This window comes from Silene latifolia, chromosome Y (assembly GCF_048544455.1).
Source record: "Silene latifolia isolate original U9 population chromosome Y, ASM4854445v1, whole genome shotgun sequence".
In the NCBI taxonomy this organism is placed as follows: Eukaryota; Viridiplantae; Streptophyta; class Magnoliopsida; order Caryophyllales; family Caryophyllaceae; genus Silene; species Silene latifolia.
This window is the reverse complement of record NC_133538.1, coordinates 165,651,928-165,669,597: the sequence shown is the minus strand read 5'-3', so window position 1 is coordinate 165,669,597 and position 17,670 is coordinate 165,651,928. Positions and strand designations below refer to the sequence as shown.

The 17,670-nt window shown below is 46.7% G+C and overlaps 3 protein-coding genes across 3 annotated transcripts; 1 reads left to right on the top strand and 2 right to left on the bottom strand.

Moving 5' to 3' along the window:
- Nucleotides 1-3,613: 3,613 nt before the first annotated feature.
- Nucleotides 3,614-4,243, bottom strand: LOC141629340 (uncharacterized). Its single transcript, XM_074442358.1, has one exon. It carries the CDS (start codon nt 4,241-4,243, stop codon nt 3,614-3,616), a length of 630 nt encoding a protein of 209 aa, XP_074298459.1.
- Nucleotides 4,244-6,617: 2,374 nt separating this feature from the next.
- LOC141629339 (uncharacterized) lies at nt 6,618-7,316 on the bottom strand. The gene has a single exon (XM_074442357.1). It carries the CDS (start codon nt 7,314-7,316, stop codon nt 6,618-6,620), a length of 699 nt encoding a protein of 232 aa, XP_074298458.1.
- Nucleotides 7,317-15,704: 8,388 nt separating this feature from the next.
- LOC141629338 (uncharacterized) lies at nt 15,705-17,216 on the top strand. Its single transcript, XM_074442356.1, has 3 exons — nt 15,705-16,040; nt 16,617-16,797; nt 16,879-17,216. The coding sequence occupies exons 1-3, from the start codon at nt 15,705-15,707 to the stop codon at nt 17,214-17,216; spliced, it is 855 nt and encodes a 284-aa protein (XP_074298457.1).
- The last annotated feature ends 454 nt before the right edge of the window (nt 17,217-17,670 follow it).

Genomic DNA, 17,670 nt, shown 5'->3' with positions numbered 1-17,670 from the left:
TTCTATGTCAAGCTTGATTCTCTCCCCATTCATGCTGATTACTTGTTCGAGCGCTGGATTTTTGCTAAGTGTAAGTATATTTTGCATATCCATTTTTGATTGTTCTTGTCACTTACTGTTCTTACTCTTTGATCTGATGCAGAACTCACGAACCCCGAGAAATCTGAGGACGAAGATACTTCTGTTGCCAAGATCTTTTCCATCCCTGAAGATCGCAGGCTGTTCCCCCTTTTGCTCTCTGGCTTAGCCGACTCTGCTACCGAAGAAACCATGTCTTCTGGTAAACACCCTTCAATCTCTTGGAATCTATTGCCTCCCTTTGGTTCTTTATTCGATCCCTGCGTTCTTGTGCCCCCTGCAGGAAGTGCTAGACCGTCTGCCTCTGAGATCCTGATACGCCATGCCAGGAAAAGAACTGCTGATTCCTCCAACTCCCCTGCCTCCTCAAGAAGGAGATCCTCCTCCAGACCTGCTCCAGAGCCCATCGAAGTGACCTAATATCGCGTGCACCTGGGTCCCCTGTTCACACTGACGAACTGCTGCTACGCCTCCCTGCTGAGTTTGGGGACGCTGATCGTGCCAACTACTGGCCTGCACTGGAAAGGCTTCTGACCCCGGCTTTCTCTAAGGCGTTTGACCCGACTGCGCCCCAAGAAATGACCGACCTGGCTGTGGAACACTGCTTCCTGGTGAGTCTCCTTAAACTGCTTCTTTTCTTCCTTTGCCCCTGTGCTTCCATGACTAACGTTTTTTTTATTGCAGTCTCTCCAATCTTCCCTCTATCTTCGTAAGATGTTGCAGAGGGCCAAGATTGAATGTCTGTCCTCTGTGAGGAAGAACAAGGAGCTCACTGCTACTTGCTCTAAGTTGAGAGAGCCGCTCCATGCGGCTTTAAAAGAGAAGGAGGCAGCTAAAGACCAGCTGGCGAGAACCCAAGAGGCTAATTGCGTTCTGACTGCCGGGCTGACAAAGGCAGAGGCCCGTGCTGAAGAGATGGCTGAGCTAGCCAAGAATGTGGGTGCCTATACTGCTTTTGAGGGGCGGATTGACTGCATCCGTGCCTATACCGAGCGGAGGCTCACGTCCTGGAACCTGGAGGAGGAGTTGGCAGAGTTTGCTCGTGCATTTCCCAATGGCATGGATCTGAGCGCCCTGTTTCCTCCTGAAGCTGAAGCTGCTAACCCGGAGCCTGAGTATACAGCCATGGATATTTCTGGAGCCATCTCTGGGACTGTCGAGGAGATCCTGGCTAAGGAGACTGGTGATGGCGCCACTGTAACTCCTGAGGCTGTTCAGGCACCTGCAACGGAGAAGCAAACAGAGCATGGGGAGCAGAGCAATGGTCAGGAAGCAGTTATCGAGAGGATTGACCTCTCTTAAATTTTATTCCAAATTATCTGGGGACTTGGCCCTGTGTGGCGCAAGTTTTGTAAAAAGCTTTTTTTTTCTTTCTAGTTTTGGTTCGTTTTGTGTCTGCCGGTGTGCAGGTTTTGAACTTTTGATGGCGCCTGCTAAAGGTAACAGGTGCCCTATTTTAAAGTAGCTCTAGGCCAAGGTTTCCAGGCCCTACTTTTGTTATACTTGCGTTTTTGCCATTGATTTTTGGAGTTTTGATTCCACATAGATATACCCAGGAAGCTGACCTGGCTCCAGGTGCACAACTCCTGTTTCTGGTGACAGACTTTTGATAATATATTTTACCCATGACGTAAAATATCTTATCACTAGGGTTGGCTGATTAGAGCGTACCTCCATTGAATGTTCCTGACTAACAAGGAATGTTGCGTTCCTTGTGGTTCCAGACGTTTGAAATTGGTGCGTGCACTCTTTGATCGACGACATAGCTATGGGATTACTGAGTTAACGTTAAGGTATGGGTGGTCTTAGTATGTCGTACCCTGCGTGCTACCTCGGCGTATGCTCTCCATATGGCTTGATTTAAGATAAGCGTCTTTGTAGCCTCACATGGCAGGGGCTGGACCCTTAAAGTGTTCCTCATCTGACAAGTAACCAACATTAGTATCAAAGCCTTTCTTGGTAGAAGCATTTTAAGGTCCAAAGTAGCGCAAATTACCTGGTGCTATCTCATGGTGTTCCAGGGCAACACCTGGATCCAGGAAGCCACAACCTGAACTACTTGGTTTAAAAACGACTCTACTTGACTAAAGAACAAAAAATTTTAAAAAAAGGAAAAGTTTTCTAAAACACACTGACGCCTAGAGCATATACTAACCCCCAACTTTTTTTTTTTTTTTTTTTTTTTTTGCTTCAAGGACTTTTGAAAGGTCCTTTGTACACTTAAGTTTTGGCACTTTGTCAGACAAAGTACCGTTTCAAGTGACAGATGTTCCAGGATTTATCCAGGATTTGACCATGCATGGTCATCAACCTGTATGCCCCATTTTTGATAACGCTTTTGACCTGATATGGCCCCTCCCATTTGTAGGCAAACTTTCCTGCTTTGTGGTTCTTGGTATTTTCGAATACCCTTTTGAGTACGAGGTCCCCTACTTCAAGGGTCCTGATTTTGACATTCTTGTTATATGTCCTTGCTACCGATTGTTTATATGATGCCATACGTATGTAGGCACTCTCTCGTAGCTCATCAACGGTATCCAGGCTCCTGGCCATTTCAACTTTGTTCTGCTCTGCCGTCTGACAGCCGTATCTGTGCGTGGGTACCAGAACTTCGAGGGTATCACGCCCGCTCCGTATACAAGGCTAAATGGAGTTTGGTCTGTTGCCATTTTCGGTGTTGTTCTGTCGACCCAGTACCAATGGTAGTTCATCCGCCCATTTTCCCCCAACTCTTCGGTAGTTTTTCCGAGGTTCTCCACAATGATTTTGTTGCTAGACTCGGCTTGGCCGTTGGTTTGCGGATATCCGGGGCTGATTTTCTTAGTGTTATGTTTCATCGTGCATGAAACCTTGGTGTTATCCGATATGAACCGGGACCCGTTATCGCATATGATTTCGGATGGTATCCCAAATCTGCTTATGATGTTGCGCTTGATGAAAGAGATCACTTGTTGTTCTTTTACCTCTGTCATTGCCTCTCGCTTCAATCCACTTTGAGAAGTAGTCGGTCATAACTAGCATATATACCTGTTTCTGGAGCCCTGGGCAGCTTACCCACTATGTCCATGCCCCACATCATGAACGGCCATGGAGAGATAATCAGATGCATTGGTTCTGCTGGATGGTGGATTGCTGGAGCCGCCTTTTGACATGACTCACAGCGTTTAGCGTGATTTACGACGTCTGCGCGCATGGTGGGCCAGAAATACCCTTGTCTTAAGATTTTGTTTTGGACTTCGTCCTCCGGCGTGGTTCCGTATTCCCATTTGTGCACATCTTTCAAGATCTTGTTTCAGCTTCCTCTTTGCCTAAGCACCGAGGCATGGTCCTCCGCCAATGATTTCTGAAGAGAATATTCTCAATCATGATATATCTAGAAGCTTTTATTCTGAAACTTTGTGCTTCCTTTCTGTCTTCAAGGAGTGTCCCATCCCTTAGCCAATTTAGGTATGGAGCCCTCCAATCGCATCCCTATTTGTCCCTCTTGTGGAAACCAGGGTCTGGCTCCTGTGCATACCGCATATGTACATCCTCTTTACCGGTCTCGATCGGCTCCCCTGACGGATGGTGGGGTCAACACATGGGTAATCGGTATATTCGATAACTCTGTGGGTTGGAAGGTGGATCCTAACGTGGCCAGGGCGTCTGCCTCCACGTTCTGCTCCCGCGGCACCTGAGTTATCTTGAACGTTCTAAACTTTAACTTTTGCTCTGTGGCTATCTTCAAGTAGGCTATCATCTTTGAATCACGTGCTACAAATTCATTATTTACGTGATTCACCACAAGTAAGGAGTCACTGTATACCCTCAGGTTCCTCACCTTGAGCCCTGACGCCATCTGCATCCTAAGTACAAGGGCTTCGTACTCGGCTTCGTTGTTGGTTGCCTTGAACTCACATCTAATAGCCTGTACTATCATATCTCCTTTAGGAGATCGAAGGACTAAACCTACACTAGCCCCTCTTGCATTTGAGGCTCCATCAATGTATAGGGTCCATATTTCACCATCCTGATTCCCTGTTATTGCCAGCATTCCTTCTTCTGCCTCCCCATGGGTGGCAGGGCAGAAGTCAGAGACGAAATCTGCTAGGGCTTGGGATTTTATCGCCGTTCTGGGTTCAAATTGCAAGTCATAGCCACTAAGATGTATTGACCACTTAGTCATTCCGCCCCGAAAGTTCGGGCTTCCTCATAATAGTCTTTAGTGGGTAATTGGTTATGACATGGATGGTGTGAGATTCAAAGTACGGCGCTTGATTTATAAGCAGACGAACCAAAGCCAATGCTAGTTTTCGAAAGAAGTGTACCTGGTCTCTCGGGGAAGCAGAGACTTGCTAATGTAATATACGGGATCTTGCCTCCCTCCTGTTCTTTGACTAAGACCGCGCTTACAATTTTGCTTCCGTGATCGTAAGGTACAAGAATAGTGGTTCCCCTTGCTCTGGCTTTGCGAGCAACGGTGGTGTGCTTAAGTAGCTTTTGAGTTCTTCGAACGCTTTTTCATGTTCTTCAGTCCATTCGAATTTCTGACTCTTCCTCAATATATCATATAATAGCTTGCACCTTTCCGAGGCCCTTGATATGAACCTGTTTAGGGCCGCCACCTTCCCTACTAACCTTTGCACGTCCTTTGGCTTCTGGGGTGATTCCAGCTGGAGTATTGCTCTTATCTGTTCTTTGCTTGCCTCAATTCCCCTCTGGGTCACCATATACCCTAGGAATTTTCCTGAAGACACCCCAAACGAGCACTTGGACGGATTAAGTTTCATTTTAAACTCGCTTAACGTTTGGAAGGTGTCCGTCAAGTGCTCCATGTGCATTTCTGCTTTTTTGGACTTCACCACCATGTCGTCTATGTATACTTCCATGGTCTTTCCCATTTGCTGCTTGAACATTTTATTTACCAACCGTTGGTAAGTGGACCCGGCGTTCTTCAGGCCAAAGGGCATGACCTTGTAACAATATATGCCTCTTTCTGACATGAATGTTGTTTTCTCTTGATCTTGCGGATGCATCTTGATCTGATTATAACCGCTCCAGGCATCGAGGAAAGTGAGCACTTCGTGTCCCACAGTAGCGTCCACCATTGCATCGATATGTGGCAGTGGGAAGGGATCCTTAGGACAAGCTTTGTTTAGATCTGTGAAGTCTACACACACCCTCCATTTGCCGTTCTTCTTGGGCACCACTACTACATTAGAGAGCCACTCAGGGTAGCTAACTTCCCTAATTTTATCTGCTGCCAGGAGGCTGTCTACTTCCTTGTTAATGACCTCATTTCTTTCTACCGCCAATTTTCTTCTCTTCTGTTGTACCGGGGTGCAGCTTGGGTTCACGCTTAATTTATGCAAAATAACGGATGGGTATATGCCTACCATATCATTGTGGGACCAAGCGAAGCAGTCCATGTTGTTCTTGAGAAATTGAATCAGCTGGCTGCGCAGCTCTTCACTGCAAGTTGCCTCAATCAATACTGTCCTATCCGGGTGTGCCTCGTCCAGGTGTATCTGGTCCAGTTCCTCTGAGGGAGGCTCCTTATATTCTGTCGAGGTGCCCCGGTTATGTAATTACTATGAAGGGAGCTTGGTTGTAGCCTTGAGGGCTTGAGCGTAGCAGTTTCTGGATTCCTCTCAATCTCCTTTTACTGTGACCGTGCCTCATGGTGTTGGGAACTTGAGAAATTGGTGATATGTTGAGGGCACCGCCTTCATCTGATGCAGCCATGGTCTTCCTAGTATCACGTTGTAGGTGGTTGGACCCTCAATGACTAGGTATCTCACTAGTTTATTAACTCTTTCAATATATGTTGGGATGGTTATCTCACCCACCGAATGCGCGGTTTCACCACTGAATCCTACCAGGGGCACATATTTCTTTATCAGGTTCTCTTTATCGAAACCCATAGTTTTGAGGGTTTCGAGCATGATGAGATTCACAGAGCTCCCTGTATCCACTAATGCTTTTCGTACGGTGCAATTGCCAACGGATAACGTTATAGTTAGGGCATCGTCATGTTGCTCTGCACCGCTTTCTATGTCAGTCTCATCGAAAGTTACCGGGGGTAAATTACTCTGGCTTACCCTATACGAAGTTTCTGGATGATCCCCTTTACTTCCGGTAGCTTTCCTCTTAGCGGCGAAATATGTCAAACCTGATAGTTCGGATCCGCCTGTTATCACGTTAATAATTTTCGTGCATATGGGTGGAGCAGAAGGGAGCACCTGATTCGCTGCTTCCCTCCTGTTCTGCTTGCCCCCACGTGATAGCAGGTGATCCAAGTTTCCTTTGCGTACCCGAAACTTTACTTCCTTTCGCAACCTGTAGCAGTCTTCTATCCTGTGACCTATGTCCTGGTGCCATTCGCATCTCTTCTGCTTTGTCTCTGTCGTCGTTGGGTCGGTCCGAGTGGGAGGCTTCGGCCACCTCACCGATCACCGAGGCTTCTAAGTGCTTTGTGATCCTTCCATTCCGTGTTGAATCCGTACTCGGATAGTTTAGGGGGATGCGGAGAGTCGTCAATTTGCCGAGTTTTTTTTTCGTTATTCTGCGATGTTGGGTGCTTTGTATGGCTTAGCTCGTTCGTCTTTCTTTTCTACTGCAAATTTCCTGATTGTCTTGTCGAAGTTTGTTACTCCCTTTCGAGCCTGTATGTCTTCTTCTAACCTTAATGCCGCTGTAGCTCTCTGCTGGACTTTATCGAATCTCTCACAAGGGTACATCGTTAATTCTTTGTAGAGGCTGGATTCCTTATCTAGGCCCTGCCTGAAGGCGTTGATGGCAGTGGACACATCACAGCCACGTATTAAGACTTTCTCTGCATTGAACCTGGTGACATAATCTTTGATTGATTCACCTATTTCCTGGATGATCATGTACAAGTCGCTTGGCTGCTTAGGTGTTCTCCGGCTGCTGGAGAACTGTTGGTTAAATGCATTGACTAGATCAACGAATGAACCTATGGCCCCGTTAGGCAAGCCAACGAACCATTGTAATGCGGCTCCGGTTAGGGTTGAACCGAATCCTTTACACATACATGCCTCCTTTGAGGCTCCCGTGGCAGCAGTAACCATCATCTTCTGCTTGAATTGACTGATGTGATCACAGGGGTCTGCGGTTCCGTCGAAGAGGGTCATTGTTGGGACGCTAAATCCTTTTGGTAAGGCCACTGTAGCTATATCGTCAGTAAACAGTGAGTCAGCGTAGCTTTCTGGTGCAGCCATCTCCATAGGCAGAGGCATTCCTGGGACTCTCCGGAGGAGGCTCCGTAGTTCCTGGCACTGCTATTCTATGTATGTCTCTCTCCCGGTGGGTCGCAGATGCTCCTATGACTGACGTTCTGCTCCTCGTACGAAGTTTTACTGTTCCAGGACTTCTGTTTAGCGCGCCTGCGATGTTGCTGCCGCCGGAGTGCCTTCCCAGGTATATTCAACTTGATTCGTAACTGGCATCCTGGTTATTGGGACCGCAGCTGTAGCCCTGCTTCTCTATTGTCCCACCGCGCCTGATGTGGGTGTAGGCTCTTGGCGTGCTGGTTCCTCATCTGGTGTTAATGCCCCCAGTCCTGTTGGGACTAGACCTCCTCTTGGCTGTGGTGTTCCATCCATGTCCAGCCTGAGTGCTACTTCGCGTTGTAATACCCGTGTCTGCCTTCGATCCCCACTTTCTCCTGGCGGCCTTCCAGATCTGTCTTCCTGCACCCAAGGGGCCGAACTAGCGGCCTGGCTCCTTAACTCGTTGATCTGCGCTCGGAGGAAATTGTTGTCCTCTTCCATCTGGGATCTCATGCTTCCATTTTCGCTCTGCATAGTCCTGATGGTCCTAGCTAATGTGTCCAACCCGTTTATCATGATGCTGGTGGGACTCGGAGGAGCCTGAATCTGTTGCCTGGGTTGTGCTTCTCTTTCAGAATGCATGACTCCCTGCTGTCCCTGGACGACTCCTGGATCTCTAGTCTGAGCCCTTCCCGAAGATGGGCTTGCTGCTGCCTGGGAACTCTGACTTTGCTTGGCTGCTGGTATCTGAGCAGCAGTGGTGGTCCGAACCGAAGTTGTACGTGATGCCGCTGCTGGCGAGGGAGATGGTAACTGTGTCATTTCGCCGAGGGGGCGGTACCTGTGTTTCTAGTACACCGCCGACGCTGCCTGAGGTGGTTTCCTTGTGTCCGGACATGTTTTGACTGTTGAGTAGACTGACTAACGAAGACGACCACTATGCCCCACGGTGGGCGCCAAACTGTTTTGGTAAATTTCTACCAATTTAGGGTTAAAGCGGTCTTAGCGTTAGGTCTATGTTACGATTTGAATGATTGTTGTATGTTATCCTGTATGAGCGATGTAAACAAAGAACACAAGCAATTTTTTGGTGACGCGGAAAACCCAATGTGGGAAACAACCGCGGGGGGAGACGGAATCCCACCAATATTTTCACTATAATTCGAGAGGAAGTACAGTTTGTTCGTTTGCTGTGAGTGCTAGGGTTGATTCTTGTATTTTTTGATGATCTTTCTTCTTTGCATTGAGGCTCTTTATATAGGGGAGATAGATGAACTAGGGTTTCTTGCTTTTCCTCCAAGTTATTCCTAATTTGACACCGGGTATGACTTTCCTTCTTTGGATTTGGCAACAGATTGGACTCTCACAAGCTTCTTCCGCGCAGATCAAAGCCCACATCCTATATTGCCCGCTGATGCTGCTACCCTGGCTCCCTGATATCCTGCATCCCGCAATGCTTCCAGGCCTGCTGCCCCAAGTCAACCTATATCCAGATTTTGGGCCTAATAATGAGTACTTAGTCAATATGAAGTTGGAGTTTGCATGAAGCCTCTTTGTAGACGGGAGTTGACATTCTTAGTGGTTATTTTATTACTTGACGTTCAACGATAGCTTAAGAGACAGAATATTACAAGTGGCCCATGCATCGCACGGGCATTAAATCTAGTATATATATATATATATATATATATATATATATATATATATATATATATATATATATATATATATATATATATATATATATATATATATATATATATATATATATATATATAAAGCAGAAACTTTTCGAGCGATATTGGAGAGTCCAACTTTTTTAGAAATCTTATAATTTAAAGAAAACTTTAATAAATTATCCTAACAAGAGTAGATTTATATAAAGTATCCTAACTGTAGGCCCAAATTCTGGATATGGGCCGAGCCAGAGAAGCAGGTCAAGAAATAGGTCAGGAAGCAGAGGCAAGATAACGTGCAAGGAGGACTTGGACTCAGACTAGGATGCTAGCGGATTCACGGGTAAAATAAGGAAATCCTAGTTACTGCCATATTCTATATAAGGAAATCCTAGCTATTACCAAATTATGAATACTTAGGGAGAAAGCAAGGAACCCTAGATGCAGGAGCTTCACTATATAAGGGGCATAAACACAAGATCTACGATTCATTGAGAAATACACACGAAGAACCCTAGCCTCCAAAGTATAATTGTTCTAGCATCGTTCCACATTGTATTCTCAACCGAATTATAGTGAAAATATTGGTGGGATTCTGTCTCCTCCCGCGGTTGTTTTCCACATCGGGTTTTTTACGTAACCAAAATTTCCTTGTGTCCTTTATTTGCGTTTACGTTCAACTTAGCATAAAATTCAAAATACAATCAGACACAAATCGTAATATTGATTAGGCATTAAGACCACTTTAACCCTACTTGGTAGAAATTTACCAAAACAGTTTGGCACCCACCGTGAGGCATAGTGGTCGTCTCTATTAATCAGTATACGAAGAACACTAGCATGTCAGGACAACTGGAAGCAAATTCGAGCAGAACGGACGGCGTTCCAGCAACGCGAGCACCGCCTCCTTCCACGACAGCAGTACGCACAACCCCAATGCAGCCACCAAATGCCGTACCTACACAAGGGATAGTTCCAGTACCAGTTATTAAGCAAAGCCATAGTTCTCAGATAGCGGTGAGTCAACCACAAACGGAAAGGGCGCAAGCCAGGGACCCAGGTGTCAGCCAAGGCAAACAAAGGATGGGACAACCGGAGAAAAGGGGGTAGTCCAGGCACCAAGATCTGACTCCACCGAGTCCCACTATCATTATGATAAGCGGGCTAGACACCTTATCAAGGACCATCAGGACAATGTAAAGTGAGAATAGGAGTATGAGATCTCAGATGGAAGCGGATAACAACCTCCTCCAAGCCCAGATCGATGAGCTACGACAGCAAACTGCCAGTCCTATGACCTGGATGCAGGATACTAGGTTCAGTGGAGCACCAGCAGGAGACAGTGAGAGGAGGCAGGCTCGCCAACTGCCATAGAATATGATATCTCAGCTAAATATGGAAACTACACCGCAGCAGAAGAAGGGCCTGATTCTGACGGGATTGGGGGCACTAACACCATATGACGAGTCAAAGCGTTAGGAACCAACGCCTATATCAGGTACTCTGCCCCTAGATATTTTCATACGTTCTGACAATCTTTCTGGCGCAGATTGAAGGGAGCAGCAACACCCACGGGGGAGGTTGGGAACCGTAACCCTGCTAGCCATAGAGCTAATCCTACATAGGCCAGAATATGCGTGGGTAAGTAGCTCAGGTCCGGTAACCCTCCAGATGCCCGCATCAACGACAATTGGACGACAGGGCCTAGCAGATACTCAGAATATGAAACCACCGGCGTACCAGCAGCCCACAGGAAAGGAAGCCTATATAAAGCAGCAGTAGCAGGAACTACGTAGCCTTCTCCGGAGAGTCCAAGGAATGCCGCCACCTTTGGAGATGGCAACGCCAGACAGCTATGTTGATTCGCCCTTTTACCAACGCCATAGCTACTGTGGCTTTGCCAAAAGGATTCAGTGTCCCAACGATGACTCTCTTTGATGGGACCTCAGATCCTTGTGACCACGTCAGCCAGTATAAACAGAAGATGATGGTAACTGCAGCAACGGGGTCCTCTAAAGAGGCGTGTATGTGTAAAGGATTTGGGTCGACCGTGTCAGGAGCAGCGCTACAATGGTTTATTCGTCTGCCCAACAAATCTATATCCTCGTTTACCGACTTGGTCAATGCATTCAATCAGCAATTCACCAACAATAGAAGGACTCCCAAACAGCCTAGTGATCTTTACAAGATCGTACATGAGATTGGGGAATCAACAAAGGATTATATTACATGATTCAACACGGAAAAGGTGGCCATACGGGGCTGCGACACATCTACTGACTATTAATACCTGTGCAAGGCTTAGATAAAGATTGGATCTATATAAGGAATTAACGATGCATCCCTGTGAGAGATTCGAGGAAGTTTAGCAGTGCGCAACATCAGCATTAAGGTTCGAGGAATATATACTATCCATAAAAGGAACAGTAATTTTCGATTGAACGAGTAGGAAGATTCCGACAGAGAAAAAAGACGAGAGAACTAAACCATACAGCAGATCCAACATCAGCAAAGTGGCAGAAAAATCTCAGCAGGGGGGGAGATTCGCAATATCCACCCCGGTTAGCTGAGTACGGGTTCAATACGGGAATGGAAGGTCTGTTAAAAGCATTGAGAGAACTAGGGGACCAGGTGAGGTGACCTAAGCCGCCAACGCAGGACAAGCCCAATGACGACCGGGACCGCAGTAAGAGGTGTGAGTATCACCAAGATATAGGACACCGAACAGAAGATTGTTTCAGGCTCCGGAAGGAGGTGCGATTTCAGGTGCGAAAGGGGAGTTTGGATCACCTGTTATCACGTGGAGGCAAGCAGGACAAGAGGGAGATAGCAAATCAGATGCTCCCCTCTGCCCCACCTATCTGCACCAAGATCATTAACGTGATAACAGGTGGATCCGAGTTGTCAGGGTTAACCTACTCTGCAGCCAAGAGACAAGCTACCGAAGGCAAAGGAGACCACCAAGAAACATTATGCAGAGTGAACTAGAGTGACTTGCCTATAGTCACATTCGATGAAACTGACGCAGGAAACGAGTTAGAGCAGCACCACGACGCCCTCACCATAACACTATCTATTGGGAATTGCACCGTGAAAAAGGTATTGGTGGACATTGGATGCTCTGTGAACCTCATCATGTTTGAAACTGTCAAAATAATGGGCTTCAACAAGGAAAATTTAGTAAGGAAATCTGTGCCATTGGTGGGATTTAGTGGTGAGACAGCGCATTCATTAGGCGAGATAACTATCCCAACTTATATCAAAGGTGTCAACAAGTTAGTGAGGTACCTAGTCATCGAGGGCCCAACCACCTACAACTTTATCTTGGGAAGACCATGGTTACATCAAATGAAGGCAATCCCCTAAATATATCATCAATGTCTCAAGTTCCCAACTCCGTGGGGTGTAGTCAAAGTAAGAGGAGATTGCGAGGAATCCAGAGTGTTATAAGCAAGCCCTAAAAGCCACAACCAAGCTTCCTTCATAGAAATTACAGGACCGGTGCACCTCGGAGGAGTACAAGGAGCCATCCTTAGAGGAATTAGACCAGTCTACCCGGACGAGGTGCACCCGGACAGAGCAGTATTAATCGGAGCAACCTATACTGGAAAACTACGAGATCAGCTAATTCAATTTCTTAAAGATAACATGGACTGTTTTGCCTGGTCCCACAGTGATATGGTCGGCAAAGATCCATCCATCATCTCACATAAGTAAAGCGTGAATCCGGGCTGCATCCCGGTACGACATAAGAGAAGGAAATTTGCGGCAGAGCAGAATGAGGTTATCAATAAGGAAGTGGACAGCCTCCTGGCAGTGGGAAAGATTAGGGTGGTCAGCTATCCAGACCGGCTCTCTAATGTGGTAGTGGTACCTAATAAGAATGGAAAGTGGAAGGTCTATGTAGATTTTACAGACCTAAATAAAGCTTGTCCTAAAGATCCTTTTTCACTGCCACATATCGATGCAATGGTGGATGCCACGGCTGGACATGAAGTGCTCACCTTTCTAGACGCCTGGACTGGTTATAATCAGATCAAGATGCATATGCAAGATCAAGAGAAGACAACATTCATGTCAGAACGAGGCATATACTGTTACAATGTAATGCCCTTTGGCCTGAAAAACGCTGGCTCCACCTACTAGCGACTGGTAAACAAGATGTCCAAACAGCAGATAGGGAGGACCATGGAGGTATATATAGATGATATGGTAGTTAAATAAAAGAAATCTGGTATGCACATGGAACATTTATCAATACCTTCAAAACATTAAGGGAATATAAGATGAAGCTTAATCCATCCAAGTGCTCATTTGGGGTGTCCTCCGGAAAGTTCCTAGGATACATGGTAACACAAAGAGGAATTGAAGCCGGTGTGGATCAGATCAAGGCGGTCCTCCAGTTGGAGTCACCACGAGAGGCTAATGGACGTGCAATTGTTAGCGGGAAAGATGGCGACCTTAAGTAGATTCATCTCACGAGCCTCGGATAGATACAAGCTGTTCTATGATATACCGAGAAAGAGCCGAAGTTAGAGTGGACGGAAAAGCACGAGAAAGCATTTAAAGAACTCAAGTTCTACCTAAGCACACCACCACCGCCGACCAAGCCGAGTAGGGAGAGCCACTGTTCCTCGTATCATCGGTTCTGAAAGCGGCGATAAGTCTTTGTTCGGTCAAAGAGCAAGAGGGGATGCATCATCCAAGATACTATATCCGTAAGTCTCTTCTTCCTGCAGAGACCGGGTACACGCCTTTCGAGAAACTAGTATTAGCTCGGTCACCGCTTAGTACAAACTACGCCCATATTTTGAATCTCATACTATTCATGTCGTAACTAATTACCCATTGAAAACGATCATGAGGAAGCCTGAATTATCTGGAAAATGACCAAGTGGTCGGTACACCTAAGTGGTTATGATTTACAATTTGAACCTAGGACAGCAATCAAGTCCCAGGCCCTGGCAGATTTTGTCTCGATTTGTCCCGCTACCTGTGTGGAGGCAGGAAAGGGGATGTTAACATTACTAGGGGACCAGGAAAGTGGGACTTAGACCCTATACATAGATGAAGCCTCGAATGCACGGGGAGCTGCATTAGGTCTGGTCCTCCGGTCGCCAAAGGGGGATATGATGGTACAAGCAGTCAGGTGCGAATTCAAAGCAACTAATAATGAAGCAGAGTATGAGGCACTTATACCGGGGATGCAAATTGTGCAGGGGCTCAAGGTGAGGAACCTGAGAGTGTACAGTGACTCATTGCTTGTGGTGAACCATGTGAACAATGAATACGTGGCGCGTGATTCGAAAATGATAGCCTACCTGAAGGTAGCCACAGAGCAAAAGCTGAAGTTCCGGTCTTTCAAGATTACTCAGGTCCCAAGGGATCAGAACGTGGAGGCAGACGCTCTGGCCACGTTGGGAGCCACATTCTAGCCCACGAAACTTTCTAATATACCAATTACTCAAGTGTTAACTCCAGCTATACAGAAAGAGTTGGAGCAAAATCAACCAGGGGAAGCAACGCACGTATAACACGTGAATGGCGCAGGAATTATAGTATCAGATGAAAACCAGCAGGTGGATTCAGATTGGAGAAAACCTTATGTGGAATGGCTGAAAGATGGGAAACTCCCAGAAGATAAGAAAGAAGCACGGAGTTTCAGAATCAAAGCTTCCAGATTCGTTCTAATAGATAACGTGCTCTTTAGGAGATCTTTGGCGGTACCTTATCTCAGGTGCCTAAATAAGGAAGAAGCCAACACAGTGCTGCAGGATGTGCATAGCGGAGAATGTGGAAATGACGCTGGGGGAAGAAGTCTATCTAATAAAGTCTCAAGGCAGGGGTATTTCTGGCCTACTATGAGAGCAGACGCTGTAAACCACGCCAAACGTTGTAATTCGTGCCAAACGGCAGCTCCAACAATTCATCAGCCAGCAGAACCAAGATCTGACTCCACCGAGTCCCACTATCATTATGATAAGCGGGCTAGACACCTTATCAAGGACCATCAGGACAATGTAAAGTGAGAATAGGAGTATGAGATCTCAGATGGAAGCGGATAACAACCTCCTCCAAGCCCAGATCGATGAGCTACGACAGCAAACTGCCAGTCCTACGACCTGGATGCAGGATACTAGGTTCAGTGGAGCACCAGCAGGAGACAGTGAGAGGAGGCAGGCTCGCCAACTGCCATAGGATATGATATCTCAGCTAAATATGGAAACTACACCGCAGCAGAAGAAGGGCCTGATTCTGACGGGATTGGGGGCACTAACACCATATGACGAGTCAAAGCGTTAGGAACCAACGCCTATATCAGGTACTCTGCCCCTAGATATTTTCATACGTTCTGACAATCTCTCTGGCGCAGATTGAAGGGAGCAGCAACACCCACGGGGGAGGTTGGGAACCGTAACCCTGCTAGCCATAGAGCTAATCCTACATAGGCCAGAATATGCGTGGGTAAGTAGCTCAGGTCCGGTAACCCTCCAGATGCCCGCATCAACGACAATTGGACGACAGGGCCTAGCAGATACTCAGAATATGAAACCACCGGCGTACCAGCAGCCCACAGGAAGGGAAGCCTATATAAAGCAGCAGTAGCAGGAACTACGTAGCCTTCTCCGGAGAGTCCAAGGAATGCCGCCACCTTTGGAGATGGCAACGCCAGACAGCTATGTTGATTCGCCCTTTTACCAACGCCATAGCTACTGTGGCTTTGCCAAAAGGATTCAGTGTCCCAACGATGACTCTCTTTGATGGGACCTCAGATCCTTGTGACCACGTCAGCCAGTATAAACAGAAGATGATGGTAACTGCAGCAACGGGGTCCTCTAAAGAGGCATGTATGTGTAAAGGATTTGGGTCGACCGTGTCAGGAGCAGCGCTACAATGGTTTATTCGTCTGCCCAACAAATCTATATCCTCGTTTACCGACTTGGTCAATGCATTCAATCAGCAATTCACCAACAATAGAAGGACTCCCAAACAGCCTAGTGATCTTTACAAGATCGTACATGAGATTGGGGAATCAACAAAGGATTATATTACATGATTCAACACGGAAAAGGTGGCCATACGGGGCTGCGACACATCTACAGCTATTAATGCCTTCAGGCAAGGCTTAGATAAAGATTCAGATCTATATAAGGAATTAACGATGCATCCCTGTGAGAATTCGAGGAAGTTTAGCAGTGCGCAACATCAGCATTAAGGTTCGAGGAATATATACTATCCATAAAAGGAACAGTAATTTTCGATTGAACGAGTAGGAAGATTCCGACAGAGAAAAAAGACGAGAGAACTAAACCATACAGCAGATCCAACATCAGCAAAGTGGCAGAAAAATCTCAGCAGGGGGGGAGATTCGCAATATCCACCCCGGTTAGCTGAGTACGGGTTCAATACGGGAATGGAAGGTCTGTTAAAAGCATTGAGAGAACTAGGGGACCAGGTGAGGTGACCTAAGCCGCCAACGCAGGACAAGCCCAATGACGACCGGGACCGCAGTAAGAGGTGTGAGTATCACCAAGATATAGGACACCGAACAGAAGATTGTTTCAGGCTCCGGAAGGAGGTGCGATTTCAGGTGCGAAAGGGGAGTTTGGATCACCTGTTATCACGTGGAGGCAAGCAGGACAAGAGGGAGATAGCAAATCAGATGCTCCCCTCTGCCCCACCTATCTGCACCAAGATCATTAACGTGATAACAGGTGGATCCGAGTTGTCAGGGTTAACCTACTCTGCAGCCAAGAGACAAGCTACCGAAGGCAAAGGAGACCACCAAGAAACATCATGCAGAGTGAACTAGAGTGACTTGCCTATAGTCACATTCGATGAAACTGACGCAGGAAACGAGTTAGAGCAGCACCACGACGCCCTCACCATAACACTATCTATTGGGAATTGCACCGTGAAAAAGGTATTGGTGGACATTGGATGCTCTGTGAACCTCATCATGTTTGAAACCGTCAAAATAATGGGCTTCAACAAGGAAAATTTAGTAAGGAAATCTGTGCCATTGGTGGGATTTAGTGGTGAGACAGCGCATTCATTAGGCGAGATAACTATCCCAACTTATATCAAAGGTGTCAACAAGTTAGTGAGGTACCTAGTCATCGAGGGCCCAACCACCTACAACTTTATCTTGGGAAGACCATGGTTACATCAAATGAAGGCAATCCCCTAAATATATCATCAATGTCTCAAGTTCCCAACTCCGTGGGGTGTAGTCAAAGTAAGAGGAGATTGCGAGGAATCCAGAAGCTGTTATAAGCAAGCCCTAAAAGCCACAACCAAGCTTCCTTCATAGAAATTACAGGACCGGTGCACCTCGGAGGAGTACAAGGAGCCATCCTTAGAGGAATTAGACCAGGTCTACCTGGACGAGGTGCACCCGGACAGAGCAGTATTAATCGGAGCAACCTATACTGGAAAACTACGAGATCAGCTAATTCAATTTCTTAAAGATAACATAGACTGTTTTGCCTGGTCCCACAGTGATATGGTCGGCATAGATCCATCCATCATCTCACATAAGTAAAGCGTGAATCCGGGCTGCATCCCGGTACGACAGAAGAGAAGGAAATTTGCGGCAGAGCAGAATGAGGTTATCAATAAGGAAGTGGACAGCCTCCTGGCAG